At 39.3% G+C, this 24,042-nt stretch overlaps 1 protein-coding gene across 4 annotated transcripts in view; it reads right to left on the bottom strand.

Moving 5' to 3' along the window:
- Positions 1-24,042, bottom strand: part of PHF20 (PHD finger protein 20) — a 74,309-nt gene that overhangs the window by 17,036 nt on the left and 33,231 nt on the right. For 2 of the 4 annotated variants that reach the window (XM_050907062.1, XM_050907060.1), the window contains 5 exons: positions 18,501-18,779; positions 7,978-8,151; positions 4,536-4,634; positions 2,463-2,624; positions 26-195 (listed from right to left, as the gene is read on the bottom strand). In XM_050907062.1, the coding sequence (XP_050763019.1) occupies positions 26-195; positions 2,463-2,624; positions 4,536-4,634; positions 7,978-8,151; positions 18,501-18,779 (884 nt within the window). The remainder of the gene's footprint in view (positions 1-25; positions 196-2,462; positions 2,625-4,535; positions 4,635-7,977; positions 8,152-18,500; positions 18,780-24,042) is intronic. The other 2 variants (XM_050907063.1, XM_050907064.1) reach the window with 2 other exon arrangements.

The following is a 24,042-nucleotide window of genomic DNA, read 5'->3' as shown; positions in this document are numbered from 1 at the left end:
TGTGCATTCACCCTCCACTTCATACCTGAATCATGAAGTCATTTTCTTCTTTTACTTCACAAACACACCGAACAATCTCAAAATCACTTTCTTCAACTTCTTCATCAGGGTTCGTGGTTACATCAACATCCTGACTGCAGTCATCATCACTCCAAAGCAAGCTATCCACAGATGACTCACTCAGGGTGTCATCCTCTGTACAAAAAGTAGTTAGATAAAATCCCGAGTAATTACAAAAAGGTCAAATAACTCTCAAGATGTCATTCCAAGTATACAGACATACATTTCTAAAAGCATGAGTTCACTGTGTAATTTAAGTAACATCACAATGTTACTACACTATGTAGTAACCTTCAATAAACAGTAAGTTTATTGAAGGTTACTACATAATGAAGTTATATTCTCGTTAAAAGCTCCTTCAAAATATTCCAACTTAACAGCTTCTGTCATTAAAACTGTACTCTCAACATACAGTGCCTCAAACCAAAGGCACAAAGACTCTTTAGACAAGTAAGTATAATAAACAAAACCAGATTTATAAATTCAAATACGATTCATACTAGTTTCTGCAATTTGTATAGAATTGTGACTTGGTACTTTAAGTGTAGAGCTCCCAAAAAGATAAGAGGGTTCTGTCTTATGAACCATTCGATCTCACAAAGTAATGTCTCCATTACAAAAACATTCAGAGTGCAACACAGAATTTAATCCTGCTTCAGAAATGATTATTTTCATTTAGTCTCCTGTTGAGGACACATTAATCAATTCAGGAGCAGTGCACTGCCCAAGGTATTCTTTAAGAATGCTCCCACGCTACTTAAAGCATTAATGCATCTCCGTGGATTGAATAAAACCGCCAAGAAAATCTTTATTGAACAACATGCTAAACTGAGATGCTTACCTCAATATTAATGCAATGTCTACACCTTCCTTGGGGACAGAATGGGAGGGTCAGAGGGAGAAGACAAGGATTTTAATTATTTGGGAAATACTCTAATGAGCTGGAGGAGAGCGGAAGGTAAAAATTTTAGCCACTCTTAAGTAGACTGTGGTCTCTCACCTATATTGGGTAGAACTATTGTGATCACTTAGCCCCTAAAACAAGACTGTAGAAATAGAAGAACCAGCCTGTGGTATTAACTAGATCTTTTGGAGAAACACCTGTTCTCAAATTTAAGGGGCTGAGAAGCTAATGCATTAGTTAATTTTCATGTTTAGAAGTTTTATTCCACCTCTGAGATAGGACACACTTTCCTGAAGTACTCTGGAAGCAACAGGTTAAGCACACTGCACTTTTCATTCTACAGAAGAGTTTTACTATTACTTACACCAGATCATGTTTATCTAAGCTCTGCTTTTATTGTTAGTACAAATTCTGCAGATGTAAAAAGCAGCAAAGCAATTGTGAAAAGGATGAAATAAAACCATTTCCAATACTTTTCACCTCTTTCAATGTCTATGAACTGATCAAAAGAAGTCTGAGTAACTGATGGCCAAGTTACTAAACCACAAGTACGTTCTATGCTCCAAATGCTCCAAAACCACAACTGATCAGACTTGCAGAACATGTTTTAAGACATTATCACCATCTGCACTTCAGTAGTTTTTAATGTTTCCTCTTTTCCCTATATAATGGAATTAACCAAAGTTAATTTTTACATTTTGCCTAATACCAAAGAATAAAACAGTTGTGTCAAAAAAAATTAAATGGTCACTAACAGTGTGTCTGTACAATAAGGAATTTAAGGTTCCTGTACATAATCAAGCTGTCATACATTTCCCATTTCAAATTTGTGAGCTTTAAGAATAAAGAACAAAATGTTTGTTGTCGTTTTTTATTGTACCAGCTTGTGACAGTAAATAGCAAGATGGACTAAGACATTAAAAATTATGAAAGCTGGAACACAGCAGCCACATTTTTGTGAGCTCTGTTTATGAAGTATTATGAAGACACTAATAAATAGCTACTCAATAGCTTCTCATCATTATGAAGCTCAGAAAGTCATTATAACCATGTATCATACTGTATCTATACAACTACACATAACCACATCCAGTGGTCTCTCAAACACAGCGCACACTGTATAAAACTTGCATAGCATCTATTAACTCTGAATGAGTTATTACCCATATGAAAAATTTAATTACTGAAGTCTGAACATTGTTATTATAGAGTTAATAAGGTGCTGCAAAAAGGTATGAAATGAGTTTGAGTTCTGAAATAAGGGCAACAGTCTCAAAGCTTCTGTGAAGGTAAAGTCAAAGCAAAAAGCAGCAACATCAAGCTCTGGCAAATGAACTGGGTTCAACTTCTTCAGGCAGGGGAAAGGAACCACATGCAGTCCTGCATAAGAATAGCCAAATTTCCATTATGAGTACCAGCTTTCGCGTGTCTCAGTGCAGCTCACGTTTACTGGTAATGAAAGACAGAACCAGCAAACCATAGAGGAGAGTCATCTTACCATTTGTTTTTGATTTTCCTCTGTGCTGTCCAGAATCAGAGCAGTGTAGCAGTGTGCTTGGATGGGCAGATGATTTATTTGAAGAAATACATTTTGTGACAACTGATTTTTCAGGAGAAAGCTCCTGCGAAATATCTGTGTTTTCTTCACTGCCAGAGTATTCTGTAAAATTGTAAGAAGTGTTATTAGAAATCTGTGGTCAAGAAAAGTTGACAGAAGAAAAAAACAGCACCATGCATGCCCATAGCAGGCATGTATAATTCACTGAGGCACTTTTCACTTCAATATGCTAGGACTCTAGGACTTCACGATGCTGCTGAAAGACTTGCAAGCTTTCTAGAGGCAAGAAAGTTATTGTCTGAACCAGAAAAATCTTATGCAGCTCAGTCATCCTTCACTGCTGACGTAAGTGAGAAAGGCCGAAAGACTGGTTACTTAAACCGAACTATTCTTCAACTATATTAGTCTACAAATGCTTTTGCATTACAGGCACTTGTACACAAGCACTGTTAGCTGGAGATCTCTCCCTCACATCCCGCTATTATTCACACGGGCTACACACGCTCCCTAATCTCACAGACTACAGAGTAGACAGAAAGCATCTCTTATTTTCCTAGTGTATGTACGGAACAGGATGCATGGGTGGAAGAGCAAAGCCCTGACTAGGAATGTGTGGAGAAAAGACCTAAAACAGCTCCTCTATGAAGCACCCATTTGTCACATCCTGGACTGTATATAAACCAAGGCTGTCTGCAGTTATAAGCAGTACCCTCCAATCAGTTATCTGGAGAAAACCTTCAAAGTTCCTGGACTGAAGAACCACAAGGGCAACATCAAAAAAAGGCAAGCAACATTTTAAAACCCAAGGGTAGACGGACAAGCAGTCTCTGGGTACTATTTGTGCAACTATTGCGTAAGTTTACAAATTATACTTTGCATATTATCATTATATTTGAGCACACCATATAATCAGAAACTCACTAAAATGATTTGTTTCAGTGCAATTCTCACTCAGGCTGCCTGTGGTTCTTTCTTCCCCTCTACTCTCTCATGACAGCTTGCCCTATTTCTTCATGGCAGCAAACAAAAAGGTAAGGTATTTTCTTTCCTGTCTCAAACTCCGCCATAAGGAGCTCTAGTTTAACAAATCATGCATGCCAGATTGCAATGTGCTGCATTAATGATCCTAGACGTCCATCAATGGCAGAGAAAGTTGCCATGCTTGATCTGTAAACATTTCACTAGAGAAATCTTTCAAAATCAATTGTGATTTTCAGAAGCGAAGAATCTAATCACCAATAACACCTGGGCCTACATATGAAGTTCAAAGTGTAAAGTGGCCCAAGGAAGCATTCCCAAGCCTCTGTAGATGAAATCAACAGAGAAGACATATTCCTACTACAACCCTATTAATGTAGGTGGAACAGCATGTTGAGACACGGACAGAGGGACACAGCATGAGCACAGACTTTGAATCAGGCTTTTACTTCATCTCTCCAGGAGAAGAGAGATTTATCCTTTAGGAAAAAAAATTTAGGATCCAACAGGTTTAACAGAGCTCACTGTCACAGCCTCTGAAATCCCACACTAAGTGAAGACGTAAGAAACAACAAGGTTAATGGCAGAAAAAGAGGACCCATCAACATTTCCAAACTCCATCATGCATACAGAAGCCCCAAAATTAACTCATATAACTGAGAACATCTGATACACGGGGTACTTGGTAACAAAGAGGATCTGCACCCTCTCTAACTGGGTAAAACTTGCATACAAGTACACTCGCTAATGAAAAGCCAGACTTAAAGACGGACATAGCCATTTTGGAGTTAGATTTATTCTGTGCCATTACAAGCACTACTATAAGCCATCATCCAGCATTAATGACGCACCTCAACCAGGAAACAAATTATCTTGCAAATCACAATTTAATATTAACCACTTAATAAAATCAGAACAGATTAATGAAGAAAGCAGTCTTATCTGCAATGCCCGCTCTTAAGAGCGTGGAACTGGGCAACAGGCAAAACAAAATAATGAAGCCATTTTCCTCTACAGAAGAAAAGAGAGCTTTACCAGGCTTAGTTCTCTTTTTCTTTTTTTTCTTTTTCTTTGACTTGGACCTTCCATAGTCTTTGGATTTTCTTTCTTTGTTCTTCTCATGTTCTTTAACAGCTGAAATTAGACAACATTCCAACTTAATTTTTAAGATATATACACACTTAGTCTACTTATTAATTTTCTTAAAGACCTCCACAGTTTCTTTAGACAATCAGGGCCCATTCACTGCAAAAAACAACAAGAAAACTTATTTCTAAGAATTCCCAGCTCTCATAATTGGAATTGTCTGTTTGAAGTCCTAATTTGACTGTCCCATAACAAATTTACAATAGCATGTGGGAGAAATCAACTGTACACCAATGCCCATTTACTACTTATATGCTTCAGAGATTATTAAAAAAGAAAATACTGGGGTATTTGGTATATCCATTTTCTAAATTATTATGGCTGAACATTTCAGTAGCATTGTGACAGAAGTCTGACAAGAACAAAACCGCAACCCCCCAAACTCTAGTACAGTTCCTCAGTCAATTTTTTTTTTCATTGAAAATGGAGTAACAACTGGTTCAGTTGGCTTTAACTGCTATTCTCTCACCATCTGTTCTCCATCCTGTTTTTATGGGAATAAAAAAACACCATAATTGTTGAATGATTGTTTGATACCCTTCAATCAAGTCCAACCTCAAAGCATGCCTCCAGAGCACTTGCCACAAAGTATAACCCCGCTGCAAGGTAATGTGCACAAACCCTTGCTTTCCATATCCTAGCGTTTGTTTACAACTCATGTCTTTCAGATTTAGGTGTCTGCAGCAAAATTTCTAGATACTTACACAGTTCTGTAAGTAAATTATCCTGACTCAGCTGAGACTACAGGTGCAATCATAAAGTCTACTATGGAAGGATGCCTTGCATCTCAAAAGGGTCCTTAGCTGATTAAGCCACTCACCATCCCATTTAGAAACCTACTTCAATTTTTGATTATTGATATCAGAATAAGCACCTAGAGATACTCTATACTGTAAGAAATCTTCTCCTGCACAAAACATTTAAGAACCTTAGCCAGTCTCTAACCACTCGTGAAGCAAACCAGCAATACCAGCATATTATGTTAACCTCTTTCATGCATGCTAATAGTAAACTCCACAATTCTCCATCTAAGGCTACACATTTATGGTACCAACAGCTCACTCTGAGGAACTGGAAGTCCCAGTCATATTTTACCAGCTGTGATGAGCATGCAGGAGACATGCTGATTAGCTCCTCCTCGTGAGAGTCTTCAGCTCTATATCTCCTCATCCTCTTAGTCCTTGAACATCTCCTGCTACTTTGCCACTTATATTCCTCTTTTGGCATGTTATTAGTGATGGCTGCTAGAATTGTGCATTGCCAGCAGCCACATTAACTGCTGACACTGATGGCAGCCTGCCATACCAATTACGTGTCCTTCAAAGGCAATATGACTGGCAGCACAAAAGATAAACTTCATCCCCCCTCCATCACCATTTGTTGAGGGGGGTAAAAAAAAAAAAAAAAAAAAAAAAGAGGTTAATATTTAAGTCTCAGCACAGGGCTTCCAACTTCCTTCTTAACTTTCCTTTGTCCTCATCTCCTAGTCCTGCAGCGGTCAGGATCCTTTGGGTACCATTTCCTTCTCCCTGCTCACAGGGATGCAAGTAAGTTCTGCCTTTTTATTCTTCCAGAAGGGCAAAGAGACAATAACTGAGGTCAACATAGGTAGGAAAATTTTGCATCTTTTCATTTGATAATTGAAATTTGCATGGTCAGATCATCTGATTTGTTTTAAGATATCCGAGAGCACAGAGTACACTACTTCAGTCACTATCAACATATCTGTGATAAATATGACAAAGAATTGTCACTTTGTTCCATAATTTTTCCCCTTGAGCTTGCCAGTATGTCATTTAAAAATCTGAAAAAATCCAAGTATTTGCAGCTTTTTGTGTACAGCTATCTTAACTGCACAACATAGTTAATGTAGGTTTCCCTAAAAAAAATCTGCAAACAATGAGTATTATAAAAGGGACCTTCCAAAAAACCCTGTACTGAAAAACCTTTTTGTCTCAAGTTGCTTCTTGTAAGCACTCTGAAGTCCAGTGAATTCTCACTGAAAAAAAGACCAGATAAGGAGGCTACCTAGGTTAGGAGCACCCTCATAGATTCACATGATCAAAGAGAAAGGTAAACTGCCTTATATAATCCTAAAAATTCATCACAAAACAACTGCATTTTTAAAAAGGATGTTTTGGCAAAAACATAAAAATACCTAAGCCCTCTCAATTTCCTTGAATGGCAGAGAGACTAACGAGGACCAGGATGAGTACTGAGTCACATCCTCCACCACCACCACTGTGAAAGTTTATTCTAGTCTCTATATGCCATAAATGTCCCACTGAGTCAGCCCAATGAAGAGACACTAATGGATCTCATTCAGACCTTCCTAGAACGGAAGGCAGCAAAGGATGCCCTAGAACAAACAGAGGAGGTAAGTACTGACTGCTATGACCAACAATGACAGGCAAGTAAGGTGATCTTCTCAAGACTATCTCCAGAACAAAGATCCCCTGGTGCAGATAGAATAGTCTAAGTACAGATTTTTGTTTGTTTGTTTTCCTCATCACTGTGACTCAAATTCTCACCATGTATCTGAAGGAAAGTGGTAATGTAGTAAATCTGGAAGTATGCTGAGAATTATTCATATATTATTTATATAAATTTTTAAATATATGTAATACATATGTGTGTACGTATACATACACACACCCCACCCCCTGTATGGCTGCTACCCACCTATACTAGAGTAGATTCCAGTATAAACAGGGTTTACACTATACCACTGATCAAAGTCATGAAGTAAGGTTGCTGAGAGATGTTTAGTAGCAAGGAGTGTTGACTACCAGAAGTAGTCAAATGCTATTAAAAAAAGAACTATAAAAGAAAAAACTAGGTCATCCTGCCACTCCCTTCCTTCCTCCCCCCCCCCCCCCCTTTTGTTTTTTGCTTTATTACATTTAGGTATCTCAACAAGTTCAGGATTACTTAAAATATATAATGCTTTGGACAACCAAAAGTTTAACAGAATTAAGACACATGTATCAAACAAGCAAAAAATAAGCAAGAATCTTTTCATGCCCTTAAATACTTCAGTACTTTTTACATCTTAAAAATATTACATACTGACTGGAAAGAATAAACCCCAATGCGTATAGCAAGAAAACTTATAAAATTCCCTGTATTGATTCTTCATTTGAAACTACTGCAAAGAAACAGTGAAAGAACACCGCTTACATTTTATACTGTACATTCATAAAAAATTAAACTCTCTAAAAGAAGGTATACAGAATACTTTCTTTCAATATTATCAGTTCCTTACAATGCTTAAAACTTTTCCAAGACTTTTCCAAGTTTAACTTTTTCATGTTAAACTAAAAAGGCGTACCATTTTCAATTCTTTCTTGAGGCTTCCGCAGTGATCTCACTATGTGGTTCTTGGTTTGTTCTCTAACAGAATGTCGGTGACTATTTAATGCACTTACAGGAGTTGAAGTTCTTCTCTTTTCTATTTTTTCATCTCTGTATGGGGTACTCCTTAGGGCTATGTGTAGAGGAGCATCTACAAAGAGAATAAAGACGAAGTCCAAGCTTTAAATTCTTTCAAAATGTAAGTCTGCTTCACCAGCAGCAGTTCTGGTAGTCCACGTGGAGCATTTCTGATCAGACATGCTGCTCAATTCACAATCCTAGCAACTTGACCATGGAAAAGCTTTTAAACAGAAGGTGATTTAAAGGCTAAAACCTGTAATGCTTTTGTTGGTTTGTTTTGGGTTTTTGGGGGGTTGGTTTGTTTTTTGGTTTGTTTTTTTTGTGTTTTTTTTTTTTTTCCCAAAAAGAAGCAGTGAATGCAAATGCATTCCCCAAAGCTCTATTCTTCCAGAAATACTGCTGCTTTGAAAAAAGATGGAAAGAGAAACAGCTCAGTTTGGCAGAGATATGCGTCAGGTAATTTTTATTATTAGTTTCTTTAAGAGAAAAGAGGCCTTGTTGCTTTAATTAGAAGAACCACAGCCTGTTCTCAAAAGTATGCTTTGTAATGAGGCATATAGAAGCGGCATAGAGAAACTCTGCACATCTAAAGAAGGGCAGTTTTTAAATACCTACCACTGGAACAACAGTGTTTCAACTGAGAGTGAGATGCAAGAATTCAGGATCACTACCTAAAATTCATAAAATTCATGAGATAGATGTGGCTTCATCTGAGATTCCATCCACTATTTAAGTCAAGCCAAATAGTTCTCATCTTCGTAACTACAGCTAGCAACTCCTACCGAAAGACTCCTGGACACGGAAAAGGAGAGGTGAAGCTGATAAAGAGCTAAGGCTGCATGGCATGTAGGACAGCCAGACTAAACAAGACAAGTACATTGCCATTTTGGAGTATGACATCAAGTATCTTGGTCAATGAGACCCAGTAGCCAAGGTGACAGCTTGCTGACTTTCATCAAGAACGTCCAATTCTATCATCATAAGCATCTCAAAAGTTCAGTGGATACGAAAGGCAACTTCCTTCCTGTCTGAAGACTTATATGCCAGCTGGATTTTCACTTTGACACCTAACTAAATTGTGAGCACTACCTGAAAATGACTGAAAACAGAAGGAAAAAGAGTCCAAGAGAGCATACTTAGGAGAAGAAGTACTCTGCCCTGACCAACACTTCAAATTGAAGCTATAACAAGACACATTAAGACATGTCCTTACAGAGCTTTCAGAATCAAGTGGATCTCTTCAGGCAAAAGAAACTCCAAGATCCAGAAATCTGAAGGCCATCAGATGACCTTTTCCCTGGTCCTCTCACTCTGAAGTTGCATTAGAACTTAAAGAAAAAAAAAAGAATAGGAGCTGTTCATCACTATTTCTGTAACCAATCTGTTATGTTCTAGTCACCTGCCATAGTGCTTTACAGCAGCCACAACAGAAGACAGAAATTCGACCAAACCCCAGATTTCCACACAAGACTCTCTCATAAAGGCACCTTCTGTCCAGTCAGGCAACTCACTGTTGCCTTTCCCTGGGTGCTTATTTACCTCAAGAGCTGCAAGACTAGAAAGTAGCATGTTTTGTCCATGAAGAATTATCAAAACCAGAAGATACTCCTTGATAAGATACGCAGTATGCAAAAGTATCAAAACCAGAAAATACTCCTTGGTAAGATACTGCAGTATGTGTACGGGTTCCATTTTCAACAGGATTAGCTTCTCTTGCAGGAATAAGTATAAAGAGGGAGTGGGGTTTTTGGCCTTTTTTTTTTTTTTTTTTTTTAAATACAGGTCCATTTTTGTAGGACTTCTTGCTAACAGAATTTGCTCATCTGAGGACTTCCACGATTAGTGGGTTGAAAAAGACATCATCAGTTCAGACAGACAACACTTTTTCCCATGTACACGGTAGCTGAAAAATAAGATTAAGGTACTTCATAACCTGTTTGGGAACACCAGTGTCCTAACAAACATTCTGAAATTCAAACTGTTTGTAGCAGTACATGGTGAGAAGTCATATAGACAAGCCTTTCTTGAGCTTTCCTGATTGTCCACCATTCTGCATTGTTTCAAAAATATTTACGGAACACCATCTCAGAGAACCCCAAAATTACAACACAAAAACCTATACAAACCAGACCACCTTCATTTAGGCGTCCTAACTTTCCCCTCTCCCAACAGCTCAACTCAATTTAATGAATTAACATTTGAAGAACCCCATGGCCACCTTGATCCCACCAGTCTTTCAAAGAGCACAAGGCATCTGGGCTTCCTGCGGGCCGAGATCTATGCACATAGACTCTTGGTGGAACAAAACCGTATTTCGTTGTATTGGGTTTGCGTGGCAAGGTTTTGGTAGCGGGGGGGCTACAGGGGTGGCTTCTGTGAGAAGCTGCTAGAAGCTTCCCCTATGTCCGATAAAGTTAATGCCAGCGAGTTCCAGGACGGACCCGCCGCTGGCCAAGGCCGAGCCCATCAGCGACAGCGGTAGCGCCTCTGGGATAACAGATTGAAGAAAGGGAAAAGAAGTTACAGGGGAGTTGCAGTTGCAGCAAGAGAGAGGAGTGAGAAGATGTGAGAGAAACAACTCCGCAGACACCAAGGTCAGTGAAGAAGGAGGGGGAGGAGGTGCTCCAGGCGCCGGAGCAGAGAGATTCCCCTGCAGCCCATGGTGAAGAGCATGGTGAGGCAGGCTGTCCCCCGGCAGCCCATGGAGGTCCACAGTGGAGCAGATATCCACCTGCAGCCCATGGAGGACCCCACGCTGGAGCAGGCGGATGCCCGAAGGATGCTGTGACCCCGTGGGAAGCCCACGCTGGAGCAGGCTCCTGGCAGGACCTGTGGACCCATGGCCCCGTGGAGAGAGGAGCCCAGGCTGGAGCAGGTTTGCTGGCAGGACTTGTGACCCCACAGGGGACCCACGCTGGAGCAGTCCGCTCCTGAAGGACTGCACCCCGTGGATGGGACCCATGCTGGAGCAGTTCGTGAAGAACTGTAGCCCGTGGGAAGGACTCATGTTGGAGAAGTTCGTGAAGGACTGTCTCCCATGGGAGGGACCCCACGCTGGAGCAGGGGAAGAGTGAGTCCTCCTCCCCTGAGGAGGAAGGAGCGGCAGAAACAACGTGTGATGAACTGACCCAAACCCCCATTCCCCGTCCCCCTGCACCGCTCAGGGGGGAGGAGGTAGAGAAAATAAGGAGTAAACTTAAGCCCGGGAAGAAGGGAGGGGTGGGGGGAAGGTGTTTTAAGATTTGGTTTTATTTCTCATTATCCTGCTCTAATTCGACTGGCAATAAATTAAACTAATTTTTCCCCAAGTCGAGTCTGTTTTGCCTGTGACAGTAACTGGTGAGTGATCTCCCTGTCCTTATCTCGACCCACAAGCCTTTCATTTTATTTTCTCTCCCCCTGTCCAGTTGAGGAGGGGGAGTGATAGAGCGGCTTTGGTGGGCACCTGGCATCTAGCCAGGGTCAACCCACTACATTCATGTCCGTTAGTTTTTTTAGCTTCGTGAGACTGAAGTTTAAGGAGATTTTTGCCAAGAGTATGTTGTATCTCTTATGACACATAAAGGTTAATACATTTCTGTAAGATTTTTCAGCCACCAGTAACACTGTCCTGGAGGAATTCAAGGGTACTCTATCATACACTGCATGTATTTTTCTTCAATAGCTGACAAAAAAAAAAATAGTTATCAATAAATATGTTAAGTTCTGAAACACCTTTTGTTCCATTGATAGAAAAGTTTAGAGAGTCTATGAGATCTTTGAACACTCAAATAAATTTTAGGAGTCGAGACTAAATTTGAGGAGATTTAAAAACTGGAAAGTTATCCTAAACTTTTCAGAAAGTAAAACTTGTGCTGCAAAGACCGAAACTTGTAAGCCTTCCACATTTAGTGTCCTGCTTCCTCTCAATACATCATTTTCAAGTATAATTCACACAGGCCAATTTATGAAATTACCCCCAAAAGAACAAAGAACAATTACTTACCATAACAACCACAACCAAGAATTTGTATTTAGGCATATGCCTTTAAAACTTGCACATTCCCCAAGTTCAGACTTTCTGCGTTAGTACCACCTGCAGAGTGTGCCACGTGCTTCCATCCTCCTGACTCCCTGAGCCAACCTTCACTCTCCAGAAGGCTTCGTATTCCTCTCTGCCTCCCCCCAATCGCAGGAACTCCTGATTTGCAGTTTCAAGCAAGGCCAAAGAGCGTGCAATATTTACACAGACAACACCTTCAACTTTTGTTAGTGCTGTAACTAACTTCTCTTGCAAGTCACTTGTCCATGTAAGCACTCTACTGAGACTACCAGGCAACAAGACGACTGTACTGTGAGTCTGTAGTGAACAGCAGGACTATGCTCATAGAGTCTCTGACTAGGAAGTGCATGGCAGACTCCTATGCATTTCCTAAAGCTGTCTATGCAGGTCCCATGAAGACACCTGCACTTGTCTTAGAGATATCTTGAGGTGGGACACAGGTGGCATCTAAGCTACAACTTCCACACATTCCTGATGATGACCAACTCAAAAATCAAAATAGATATTAGTACCCTATAATACCTCTATGATCCAGAATATCATTCACCATCATTAGAATTACACGATTCTTACACGATTCTCCACAAATACACCACAAAAGCCCTCCTGACATCCAGGGCAGTGAACAGTTTCACTGTTCTTGAACAGTGATGTTGTAATTAAACACTAGCAGATTAATTTCTAGCTCAGATGACACTAAATGCCACTAACAGGAACAGGAGATATGTTCATAAAAAAATGGAGAGGGAGAGGAAGAGGCTTGCTGATTAACTGCCCACAGCCTTCTTCCATAGAGTTCTTTCAGGCCTCTCTTCTCTAAGTTTGGGAGAAGTATCCTCTTCCACACAGAAAGGTGATCCAGAAGCAGTGAAGGATCTTAGAAACTAACAAATATAGATCTGAGATATGAAACCACCTCAATCATGCAGAAACCACAAGGACAGAGCCTTAAGAGAACTTACACCTAAGCATGTCAAAACTTGGTGACAGACAAGGCAATAGCCTTCTGTCCAATGGAACACAAAAGATGTCAGACCCCAGTTAAGAAGGTAATTCAGCCTTCACAGTAAGCAGAGACTGAATTCCCAAGTGTTGTGAACTAGACAGTATTCACCATCCACAGCTGTGAGATCATTTGCTGAGAATATCCACTGATATTTTCAAGAACTGAAAGACCACATATTATCTTGACTTATAGCTGAAGTATTTCACACAGCCACTCTCCACAAACTAAAACACAGTATTCTCAAGCCACAAAGACGATGAGCAATTCTGCAGAACACAGAGGGTGTTAACGCAGATCTTCACCTACTCCAATGAGAAACCCTGCGTTTGTAGGTCACCCACACACATTCCACTGCCTAGCAAAGAGGCATCCATCAGCCAATATTCAGAGCAAACAGGAAACCCCCCCAAAGGATCACCCTGAAAACCACTGAGCCACACGCCAGAGGTTCATGTTAACAGTTATCAGTTGACAACTGAATGCCTTAGACATTTAAAGCTGTCAGACTTGCTTGTTTGCCTACCTGTTCCCTATACACGCACAGTCAGGATCTCATCAGTAACACGAGTAAAGACGAGACCCTTTTTTCTTTACATGTATTCCTCGCATTAAGACACTTACGCATTAACATGACATACTGTAACTCACTTTGAGTAGGCAGAATTTTCTAACAACGAGGTCATGTACCAAAAATTTAAACTACTGACAAAATGCATTGTTTTTCTTTAAGTACCTTTTACGGACTCCTCAGTAGGGACAGATTTTCTACAGTCTCTGAACTACAAATCACAGGTCTGTTGCTTTCTTTTCTTCCTCATGGCAAGGAGAACAGCAGAGCCGAGACTGGCAGCAACCTGCCAGACTGAGGCTGCCATTATATACCCACATATCAAAACTGCACCCTAATACTGCATGGCATTTTTAAAGTCTCAAAACCAGGTTTAACTTCCATTAGAGCAAAAGTCCTCAGGGGAACTGAACTATGTCCTAGGAGCCTAAGGGTATCAACTGATGAAGTCCCTGCCAGTACAACAGTTCTGCTGAGGGCAGTACCGAGTCTGTCAGCACTACTAAGTGGTTATTAAGAGCATTAAGAGTACACCAGCCACCTTAGTGAAGGTTTTGATGGCATTTCCTTGCACACACGTATCAACTCCCCTACTTGTTCACATCTAACGAGGTCAGAATTTCCTGACAAAATCTTCAGTACCTATCAAGTATAGAGTCTCTCCAGGGTCTGACATGAGGTGCATCAGGTGTGCCAGCACTGAAGTCTGGCACAAGTTGACTTTCAGATTTCAGAAAAATTGTTCGACAGAAGGGCACGAACTAAACTTTGCTGAACCTCCAAATGAAAAGATTTTACTAAAAAATGAAAGTCACCAATTCAGAAAGACTCAAAGTCAAGATGTTCAGATGTTCAAATTATGAGTTGCAGATACAAAGAATGAAATGAAGTTATTCCGTGCCTCATGCCCTTGGAGTGGTCTAGGTCATGAAACAACAAACTTTATTAAAAATAACCTTTTGCAGGCACTTCACATAAAATAACATGGACAGACAGACATATCTGAAAGAGAATACTGGCACCTTCAGAGGTAGTTCTTTACAGTGAGTGTTTGTAGGGCACAAGTCACAGAACGGGATGACATACTTTAACATTAAACTAAGTGATTGTGCAGAGAAAGAGAAGGGACCACAAAGAAAAACAGCCTATCTTAAGGTTAATGCATATGAACATGGAATGTGGTTCTACTTTTTTATTACAGCAATCAACAAGTAACTAACTGCCAAAAATTTTAACAGATACTACACCACATTCAATTTCTAAGTGATAAATTTGATAGAACATCTCAATTTGAACTGTCAAAAACTTAAGCAACTCTTTCCTGCAAGACAGACTTTGAGCAGCCATCTGCAGCCTATGCTCAAAAAGTCTGTTTTAAGCTTATGCATCCACATACATCTGTGCAGGTCTTGATTCTCCTCTTTAAGAGAAGGGCTGCAGGTGGCTCTGTAATGCCCCTGCAGAGGTGCAACGCAGCCTGAAAGCTGAGGGCAGAAATGCCTGCATCTCCTATATTCCAGGGGGACACAAGATCAACTGCCTTATTCTCCAAGGACAATTCTTTCAGTAAAGACCAAACAGCAGTGATACCCATGGAGGTAAGTATTATAACATGGGGCTGGGGGAAGACTTGTTTCATCATAATGATCTTGTAATATTTCCTGATAAATTAATGAGAAGAGGTATTGCCTGAATGCATCCAGTAGCCATTCAAGTTTGCATCATTCTGTTCAGAGTAGTAAGGCATATCTAAAACACAAGCTGGGCAACGGCAGTTCCTTACCCTCTGTTCAATGAAGAGCCACTACAGAATTTAGATAGATATCTGTCAGTTTTGCCACTGCAAAGGTAAGATCCTTCTTAGGGAAAAGGGAGAGACAGGACAAATCAGTTCCACATTAACCTTTCCAGCTCACTCAAGTTTTGAAGCCAATGCCAAGTGGCACGATTTACATTTCAGATGTTGAAGTTTCACAGTCTCCACTTTAGTGCAAAGTAATTATACTTAAATTATTCCTTCCTGTGTCCCACAACATGGTCATTGAAGGCCACTTACATCCATCTTTTCTATGTGTCGAAATTCTAATTTTAAGCACTACAGAACAGTAGCAAAACCTTTTCCTTGAATATTGCATAATTTCCTAGAACTTCAGGAACAATAAGTATTTTCACTTTAAATCTAGCCAACAGTCCAACTCCAGCATTTATTTATTTTAATGTGCAGAAACAGTAAGGAGTCCCAGAACTCCAAAATAAAACGTGTGAGATAAGGCCTTAAATGTGATAAAGCTTCTAAAGCAAGAGTATCTCCAAGCTTATGGAATAACAAGACTCTTGATTTCTAAAGTCTTGTTTGTTAGAAATTGCCACCTTTTCTTAAGCACTAAAACCTATTTAATATAGTGAAGTATAAGAAAAGGACATTTGTACCAAAAGGTAAAATGATTTAAATATATTCACTTTGAACAGGAGAATTTTTGCTCACAAAAGAATTGTAAAGATTTAAAGTAAACCCACCATGTACCATACTTAGTTATGTATTCAAGAGCCTTCACTCTCACTAAGCAGTACATCCTGAAAAGCCTTTTTAAAAAGGTGACAAAAGTGTTCAGTAGACATGGAGAAAGTCTTGCTTAGCAGGCTGTCTTCCTATACATGTCATCAAGAACAGAAGAGATGCTTGCAAAAAGACAGGAGAACAGAACACAAAATGCAACAGAATGAGCTCATAAACCCCACTGACTCTACTTTAGAATGTGTGGTACCCCCACCACAAAAATTAGAAGAATTAAGAACACATCGAGTTAAAAACCAAATGGCACTTAATATCAGACATACGCTATAATTGATATATAACGACATTACTTTTCCTCATCGAGAAAAACCTTACTGTAGCTCCACAATGGCAGGCTTTGACAGTGAAGGTGACTTGAAAACTTTACGGTCCTACCTTCCACCTTGATGCACTGTTCAACAGCTGTCGGCACACCCCAGGGCTATTTGCAGGGATATGCTATGAAGCACATCATCGAAACAATCCAGGTTAAAAGTATCCATCCACAAATGCGGAATGAAAGGGGTGGGGGCTTAAAATATGCAAATACGGTTACAACTCAACACCATAACGAATTACCTGCCAGTGCAGCCAAGATGATGATAGCAAACCAACAGCGCGCACTTGGGGGAAAGGATAAACGAATGGCTCAAGATCTTGAGTCACTAGTCAATTCATTCAAGACAATCACAGGAAAACAACTTCTCAAACCAAAATAATTATGCAGTTACAAAAACAGAATAGAAGTCTGTTTATGGAAAAGCACATGACATGCAAGAAGCCTGTTCTGATCACTGTGCAGTTGTTAGCAGCCATTCTTCATAAAGGGCTTGTCTCACGTGTGTTTGTCAAGGAGGTACTTCTGTTTCATTTAAGCTGCATGCAAAGTATAACACACACAAGTCGGCACATCCTAAGACATTTAAAGAAAAATCTTCCTCTACCTAATCAAATCTTATGCCTTTGCATTATTTAAAGTTACAGAAGTATTTGTGGGAGAGAAGTTTACATGTAGCAGCAGTATGTTAAGTTACACTTGTCATGTTAGGAACAGCCCGTGGCACCTCAAATGAAAAAACATTTGCTGGACACATTAGGAAAAGCAGACATGAAGCAAAGTAAGGCTAGATATATTCTGCTGTAGTGAGCTGTAGCTCAGTGAACAACTTGCAAGACTTTAAAATTCTTAAACAGAATATTAATGAAAGATCAAATGCAAAGACAAAAAACCACCAGGGAATTCAGCAAAGAGAAAGCTGGGTTTTATAAAACAGGCTCAATCAGAAGACAAGATAGATGACAATTTTTATGGACCTGCAGTACAAAGAGAAGTCAGTCCACAAGAACAAAGTTTCGACAGGTTATCAACACCACTGCAATTCACAGCTAGACCTAGATTGCCATTCTGATGTTATGCAAGACACAAGGAAGAAAGCGCTTCAGAGAATGGGATGGCGAAGCAGAAGTTAACATGATTCTGAAGACTGCAAAGCAGCTGTAACTTAAGCATTGATTTTTTTCCTAACCATGAAGTTTTTATCCCTTTCCACTACTGAAGACTGCAAAGCAGCTGTAACTTAAGCATTGATTTTTTTCCTAACCATGAAGTTTTTATCCCTTTCCACTACCCATCAGTTGTGTGAGGATCTTTTTCAAGTACAGCTGTAGCAACTGCATTTGTTAAATACTAGGACTTTTTTCCCCACAGGTCCAGCAATGAGAACAGTAAATACTGCAGAAACTGGTACTGGATATCTAGCCAAGTATACTCTTGAAGTCAGACCATGAAATGTAAAGACCAAGTAAGAAATAGGAGAGAACTGGAGTTACCCACCCTGTTTCCTTAATACAGAAAAGGACAAAAGTCTTCGAACTATACTATTTAGATACTTGTCAAGCTGGGGAAAAAAAAATAAATAAATGTCAGAAACTCAGGGAATTGTAGTTTTGAAAAAAGAACAGAGTTTTAATACTCAAGTGGGTTGTTACAAAGGAATAAGAGAAGCTGCATAGTTGGTTCATTACAGAACATGATCTATATTTCCAGATGAGGGAACTTCTTCAGTTTTCTTCAGGAACTTCTCTAAAACGTAATGTTCACACGTATTATGCTTCTTCTCCACAAAGAAATATGCTAAGATTGAGCCCTAAGAGACTCCTTCAGCCCAAAAGAAAATCAATTTCTGCTCTTTCCTGCTTGTCCTGTCTGCTGCTGTTTAAAAAAAGGAAGAGATCAGCAACATACTTACACAGTGAACCAGCTGTGGTCCGTCCTCTTTTTGACCTTTCTTGATTAGCTTTTTCAGAAGCCAAAGAAGCTCTGGTTTGAATATTTCTTTTTACAGGGTTCTGCTGTGATTCTGCAGCCTTCTCCACTCCATGAAAGTATTTCATGTGATAATGCAATAACTTGGCTTTGCGGAAGGATTTTGAACAGTCCAAGAACTTGCATCTAAACTTGTGATCTTGATCAACAGTTGCAGCTTTTTTTGATGCAAGAAAATCTGCTCTCCTACAAGGTTTTGTTACTGTAAGAACAAAACAGATAAATTCCCCCATGCATTTGCTATATTTATCAAATGGTTTCCTAAACTTAAAACAACAAAAAAAAGTTAAATGGGCATGCACTCAAACATGTTAGCTATGAAATGTTAAAAATAAAGTTTTAATGCTGTCTGCCTTTAAGATCAATAGGTTTTAAGAGAAAACTCTGCCCTACTGTGCTCTTAAAAATTGGTTGTCATGACCCCAGTGTTTTTATGAATGAGTTATTGTCATAAAACGACGTTTTGCTTCCATGAGTCCCTTGCCCAACAGCTAATATCACTGTATATAGTGCTACTACAGATAGGAGACTGAATTACACAGCGATTGTGTATTTTAGTCAAATCACTGAAGATTATGTTCTATCAAGTATTTATTTAATTGTTTATAATTGTTGACATCTTTGGTGAAAGCCCTTTCCAAGGAAAACAGTTCTGCTTCTTTGCTTATAACTATTTTGCTACCTGCTTTCTGGATGCCTTGTCCTACCACCAAAGTCTCGTTACTTCCAGGAACAATGGAAGCAGTATGTCAGAACTACATTTTTCAAGTAAAATTGAAATTCATTTAATCAATGAAAGAATGAAACTAAGTAAAAGGAAAATTGCTTGCATCTGTTACAAAGTGTCCCCTATGAGCTATAGTTAATTAGTTTCTCAAAAAAAGCAAGGAAAGTCTCAGACTCAAATGGAAGAATGTTTTAAGGCATCTGTTTTACAGAGCACTGCTGTGCAACCCAGGGCTATACCTAAACTTGACCTGGTAAATTCCTATTTCTTCTTCCAGCATTTCAGAAACTTTTAATTCATGTTTTTGCTAAGAAATACACAAAAGAAACATTTTGAACTAAGAGTAAATCAGATTACTGTCACCAGTATCTGTACCCAATACAACAGAGGAGAGGTAGAAATCTGGAAACACACAGATATAAAGAGATGCAGGCAATTATCCATCACTAATACACACACAGCACCAAAAAATCCCTCACCAACTAGAGGACAATGGAAAGGAGGTGTTATTTTTATAAACCAGCTTCCAAATATAATTTTTCCATTTGTTTTGCCAGTACTAAAATAATATTTCCATATTTACAAGTATTCTCAAACTTGGAGGGTTAGGAAAGAAGAAGTGTTTAAAGCTAAGACCCAGACCTAGCAACAGTGATGCAAAACTGAAGGTATGCAGCACATGAATGAAAATTAAGACATTATATTAGAAGTAGTTGAAAACAAGGAACACAAAGGACCCAGAAACATTACAAACAAGAATAAGTGCAGAAAGAATAAGACTTTCCACAAGTGCGCATATGCAGGAACGCATTGAATGGGAGTGTTAAAGGTAGTGTCAACACAATCTTGGTCTAAGAACACAGAACAGCTTGTTCAGAAATTTTTAGCATGTAGCAACAAAAATGGTGTTAGTGAGCTGCATACTTAAAGGTTACATCATAGTGAAGAAAAGCATCCTAGATAGCTGTACCTGAAGAACACTCAGTTTTTAAGTACTGTGTTATGACAAAGAAACAAAACTTGGAAGTCATTCACAGAGAAAGAACAAGTAATGGTACTATGAAGGCTGATGTACAGGGAAGGACTAAGTAGTCATATGCACATCAGACTGGTTAAAAGAATATTCAGTTAATTTTGAGAAGAAAATAGTAAAAATGAAGACACTGCTTTTGGGTGTTTCACAAAGATAATGACAAGAGGAGACAGAGAGACATTTTGGCATAGCCATATTAAGAACATGATGACAGGGATGCTGCTTCAAGCAATTACGGTAATAAGATTGCAACAAAGCCAGACAATTGGATCACACTTGCAGAATGACTAAGTTTGCCAATACCAAAATCAAAATATACTGTACACCATCAAAAGTTGCATTCATAAAGAATGAAAAAATATTTCAGGAACAGTCAGTGAAATGGCCTGTGGGTTTAGTGAAAGCAAGTGCAGAAAGGTTCTCTTGACTGCAAAGCTAAAAACCAGCATTCAGGACAACAAAAGAGAACTTGTTTCTATTTAATAACTAACATGAAGATGGGAAAACTTAACTGCAGCAGAAGGGGGTAATGGGGTCCGAAGATTTAGCCAAAAAAATATTACAAAGATGACAAGGGAAACTATTATACCATCACACAACCATTATGATGAGGCCCTGTATCCAAGCTCAGAGCACTTCCCCTCCATTGAGATGGACAAATTCTGGAGAAGATACAGGGAATGGCTTCTAACTGATCAGCTACAAGTTAGAAGAGGAGCACAGGATCATGTTAGCTGAAGTTTAGAAACAGAGATAACAAAGACACAGGGTAAGGGGAAGGAAAGCAGACAACAAACTTAACTGCAATGTGCAAAAGGAATCTATTCAGAGTAATAAAAACACAGACAATCCCACACAGTTTGAAACAAAGCTTAAATTATTACCATCACCACCACATTTGGGGGCATTTTCCTTCTTTACAAGTAACACAATAGAACTCCCTGCCGCCAGGGCACAGCCAGAAGCTGATGCCCAACTCCGCCACCCAGGAGAGCCTCTGAAGAGCCTGTGCTCCCAGCCAAACACTCCGAAGCCAACTCGTTATGCCAACATCTAAAGCGGGGAACTTCCATCCTTGCACATATATACAACTTTTGCTCACAACACATGGTACTAAAACTGGTTTCTATGGAGAGAAACTTTTGCTGTATTAGCTTCAGATTTTCAGGCACTTGCCTTTTCAGAGGAGCTTGGTGGGCGTTTTCTCTGAGTACAGAGGAAAGTTAATGATAGACCTACCACCTGCTATTTCTTCCATGTTTATAACCAAAATTAAGACTCCTCACCTGGCATTCAATTAGCCATTACAATATTAAGCACAGAGACTCAAGGTCAAACAACAGTGTCTCCTTCAACTTTCACTACGTAGGAAAAAAAAACAATCCCTCCAGCATTCAAGTCAGCAACTTCTCTCACTTCTCATTGTGCTGTATTATCCAAGGTTCAAGCTATGACCATGTTCAGCAGTAAGTTTACAGTAAAATGTCACCGTGTGAAGCTTCTGAGTCCACAAGAGATTCCCCCTCGAGTTCTTTGTTTGAATTGACTCCTGCTGGGACAGGAATGTTTGGCAGCAGCACAGTATCTTGACTGAAGGTCTGCCATCCTGAGGCATCTTCTGCAACACATTGGTAAGCTATCCCAAAAAGCCAACAGTGCACATAACACTTAGCATTTTCCCCCAATTAAAGCTGGCCCTGCTGCAGTTTCTAGCCATTAGATCTTCACACACAATTGCCTGTTAAACTGATGAGACTTCTAGCCTCTATTTCCTGGACTCCACAGAAATATTAAGCAAAGATCAAATTACTCCTTCACCTGCTGTTAAACTAAACACATCAAGTCTCTCTAGAACATATGTTCCCCAGTGCTTCCATCTGTATTATTTTCAAGATTATTTGTCTGTTATCATTACCTTTCTTGAGCTGACACTTTTTACACTGTGCTTTGGATCACTTCACACCATTGGGCTAGCTCCCCCATTAATTACCTATTTCTTTGTTCTTATTCCTTCTGAAATCTTGTGTTGTTTTTCTTGAGCTCACCAAAAGTGTTCCTGTTCATCATTTTAGCACCCAAACTACGTTTCTTCCTTTATTTTCAAAAACCTCTTTCAAGATCTTAGTTGTGAAACAAAGAACATCTTGCCTAATTGCTCTTCTCAAACTACTTTTGTTAAGGACAGCATCCAAGCATTTCCAGTGCGTCCAGAATCCACTCAAGTAGATGCTTAGTGTAATAAATACATACAGTATCAATAATCACAGATCATTACATGTTTACAAAGTTGTGATTTTTGAGCCTGAAACACTACTTGACATTGCAAGAACTACTCAAGACAGTATTTCATATGATCCTCCGCTCACCATTTTCTCCCTCAGCTGGCACTAAATTTGTAACAATAAAAACAGGGAAGTCTGTACTGCACAAAAAGCTCATAAGCATGCAGTGCACTACTGTGCAAACCTCAACATACCTTTAGAGGGGGCTAGCAGCTGGGTGGATGTAAAGGCTCTACCTGCACTTTGAGGTGTAACTGAACCACTGTGTCCAGATCATGGTGTCTAGCTGTACGAAACTAAGTGAGCAAGGCAGGATGGACTTCTTTACGTATTGTATTGTTAGGCTTAAAATGACAACTTTTACACTGCCGTGAAGTAGTCAAAGCCTACCTAGGTAAGCTGCAGGATAAACAGCTGCTCTCTCAAACTGGATGCAAAGATACCATGTTTCTCCTTAACTGAAACCCAAAGCTAGAAGTGACAAAATTAGAAAAACACGCGGTAAGTATAAGGCAAATGGAATCCCTGATGCATGTCTATGCAAATAAAGTAATCTTAACAGTTCTGGGAAATATAACTACAAACACAATAGCAGATCTGCGCAAAGCAAAGGCAGCTCACCTTTAAAGTCAAATCAGTTTGCAAGAGTAAAGCCACACGAACAGCTGTAGACTGCTTCTAAGCCCGTTTTCAGATATATGAAACGGAGCTTTAACTGGCTGCAAAAATCCACCAACAGACTGTCACCTGCTTTTTTGAAAAACAACTTGATTTAGCTAAATCCTAATCACCAATTCTGGTCACTAAATATCAGAAGAGCCAAAAACCAGCAGAATAGGATTTTTATCCTCTAGTACATGTAATTAATCAGAATTTTGCTGAAAATTTTAAAAAAGGAACTTCAGTTTTGACAAGCAATGCTATATTGCCCTTTCAGAACACATTACAGACATACACTTTTTAAAACATAACAAGCATATAAACACTCCAAATTGTATTTGCTGTTACAAATGTCTGCAACTACTAGAAATCTTGAATCATCTACCAACCAGTGACTGGGAAAACACTCTTTAAAGAGAGTGCTTTTGTCCTTAAAAATTCCTGATATTCAAATGATATAAAAATCATGTTCTTCCTGCAAGTTAAAACTAGTACTACCAGGGTGCATCACCCACCCATGCCAAAACAACACTAACACAACACACTGAAGAAAATGAAGGTTATTTTATTATGTTTTGTAGTATTTTCCTACAGGAAGAGGATGAATTCCCATCAAGCGACTAAAATTAAAGCCTACAGACAAATAAAAAAGTTAGTATTGGGTTACAACGTTGCACTTATTCTGAGTATGAGAAGTTATCTTTCCCCTTAGCTTCCATGCTTTATTTTGTGGGAATCTTGCACAGAAGAAATACCCCTTTTT

This window comes from Gymnogyps californianus, chromosome 17 (genome assembly GCF_018139145.2).
Source record: "Gymnogyps californianus isolate 813 chromosome 17, ASM1813914v2, whole genome shotgun sequence".
Lineage (NCBI taxonomy): Eukaryota > Metazoa > Chordata > Aves > Accipitriformes > Cathartidae > Gymnogyps > Gymnogyps californianus.
The sequence above is the reverse complement of the archived record's forward strand: the minus strand, read 5'-3'. Positions and strand labels throughout refer to the sequence as shown.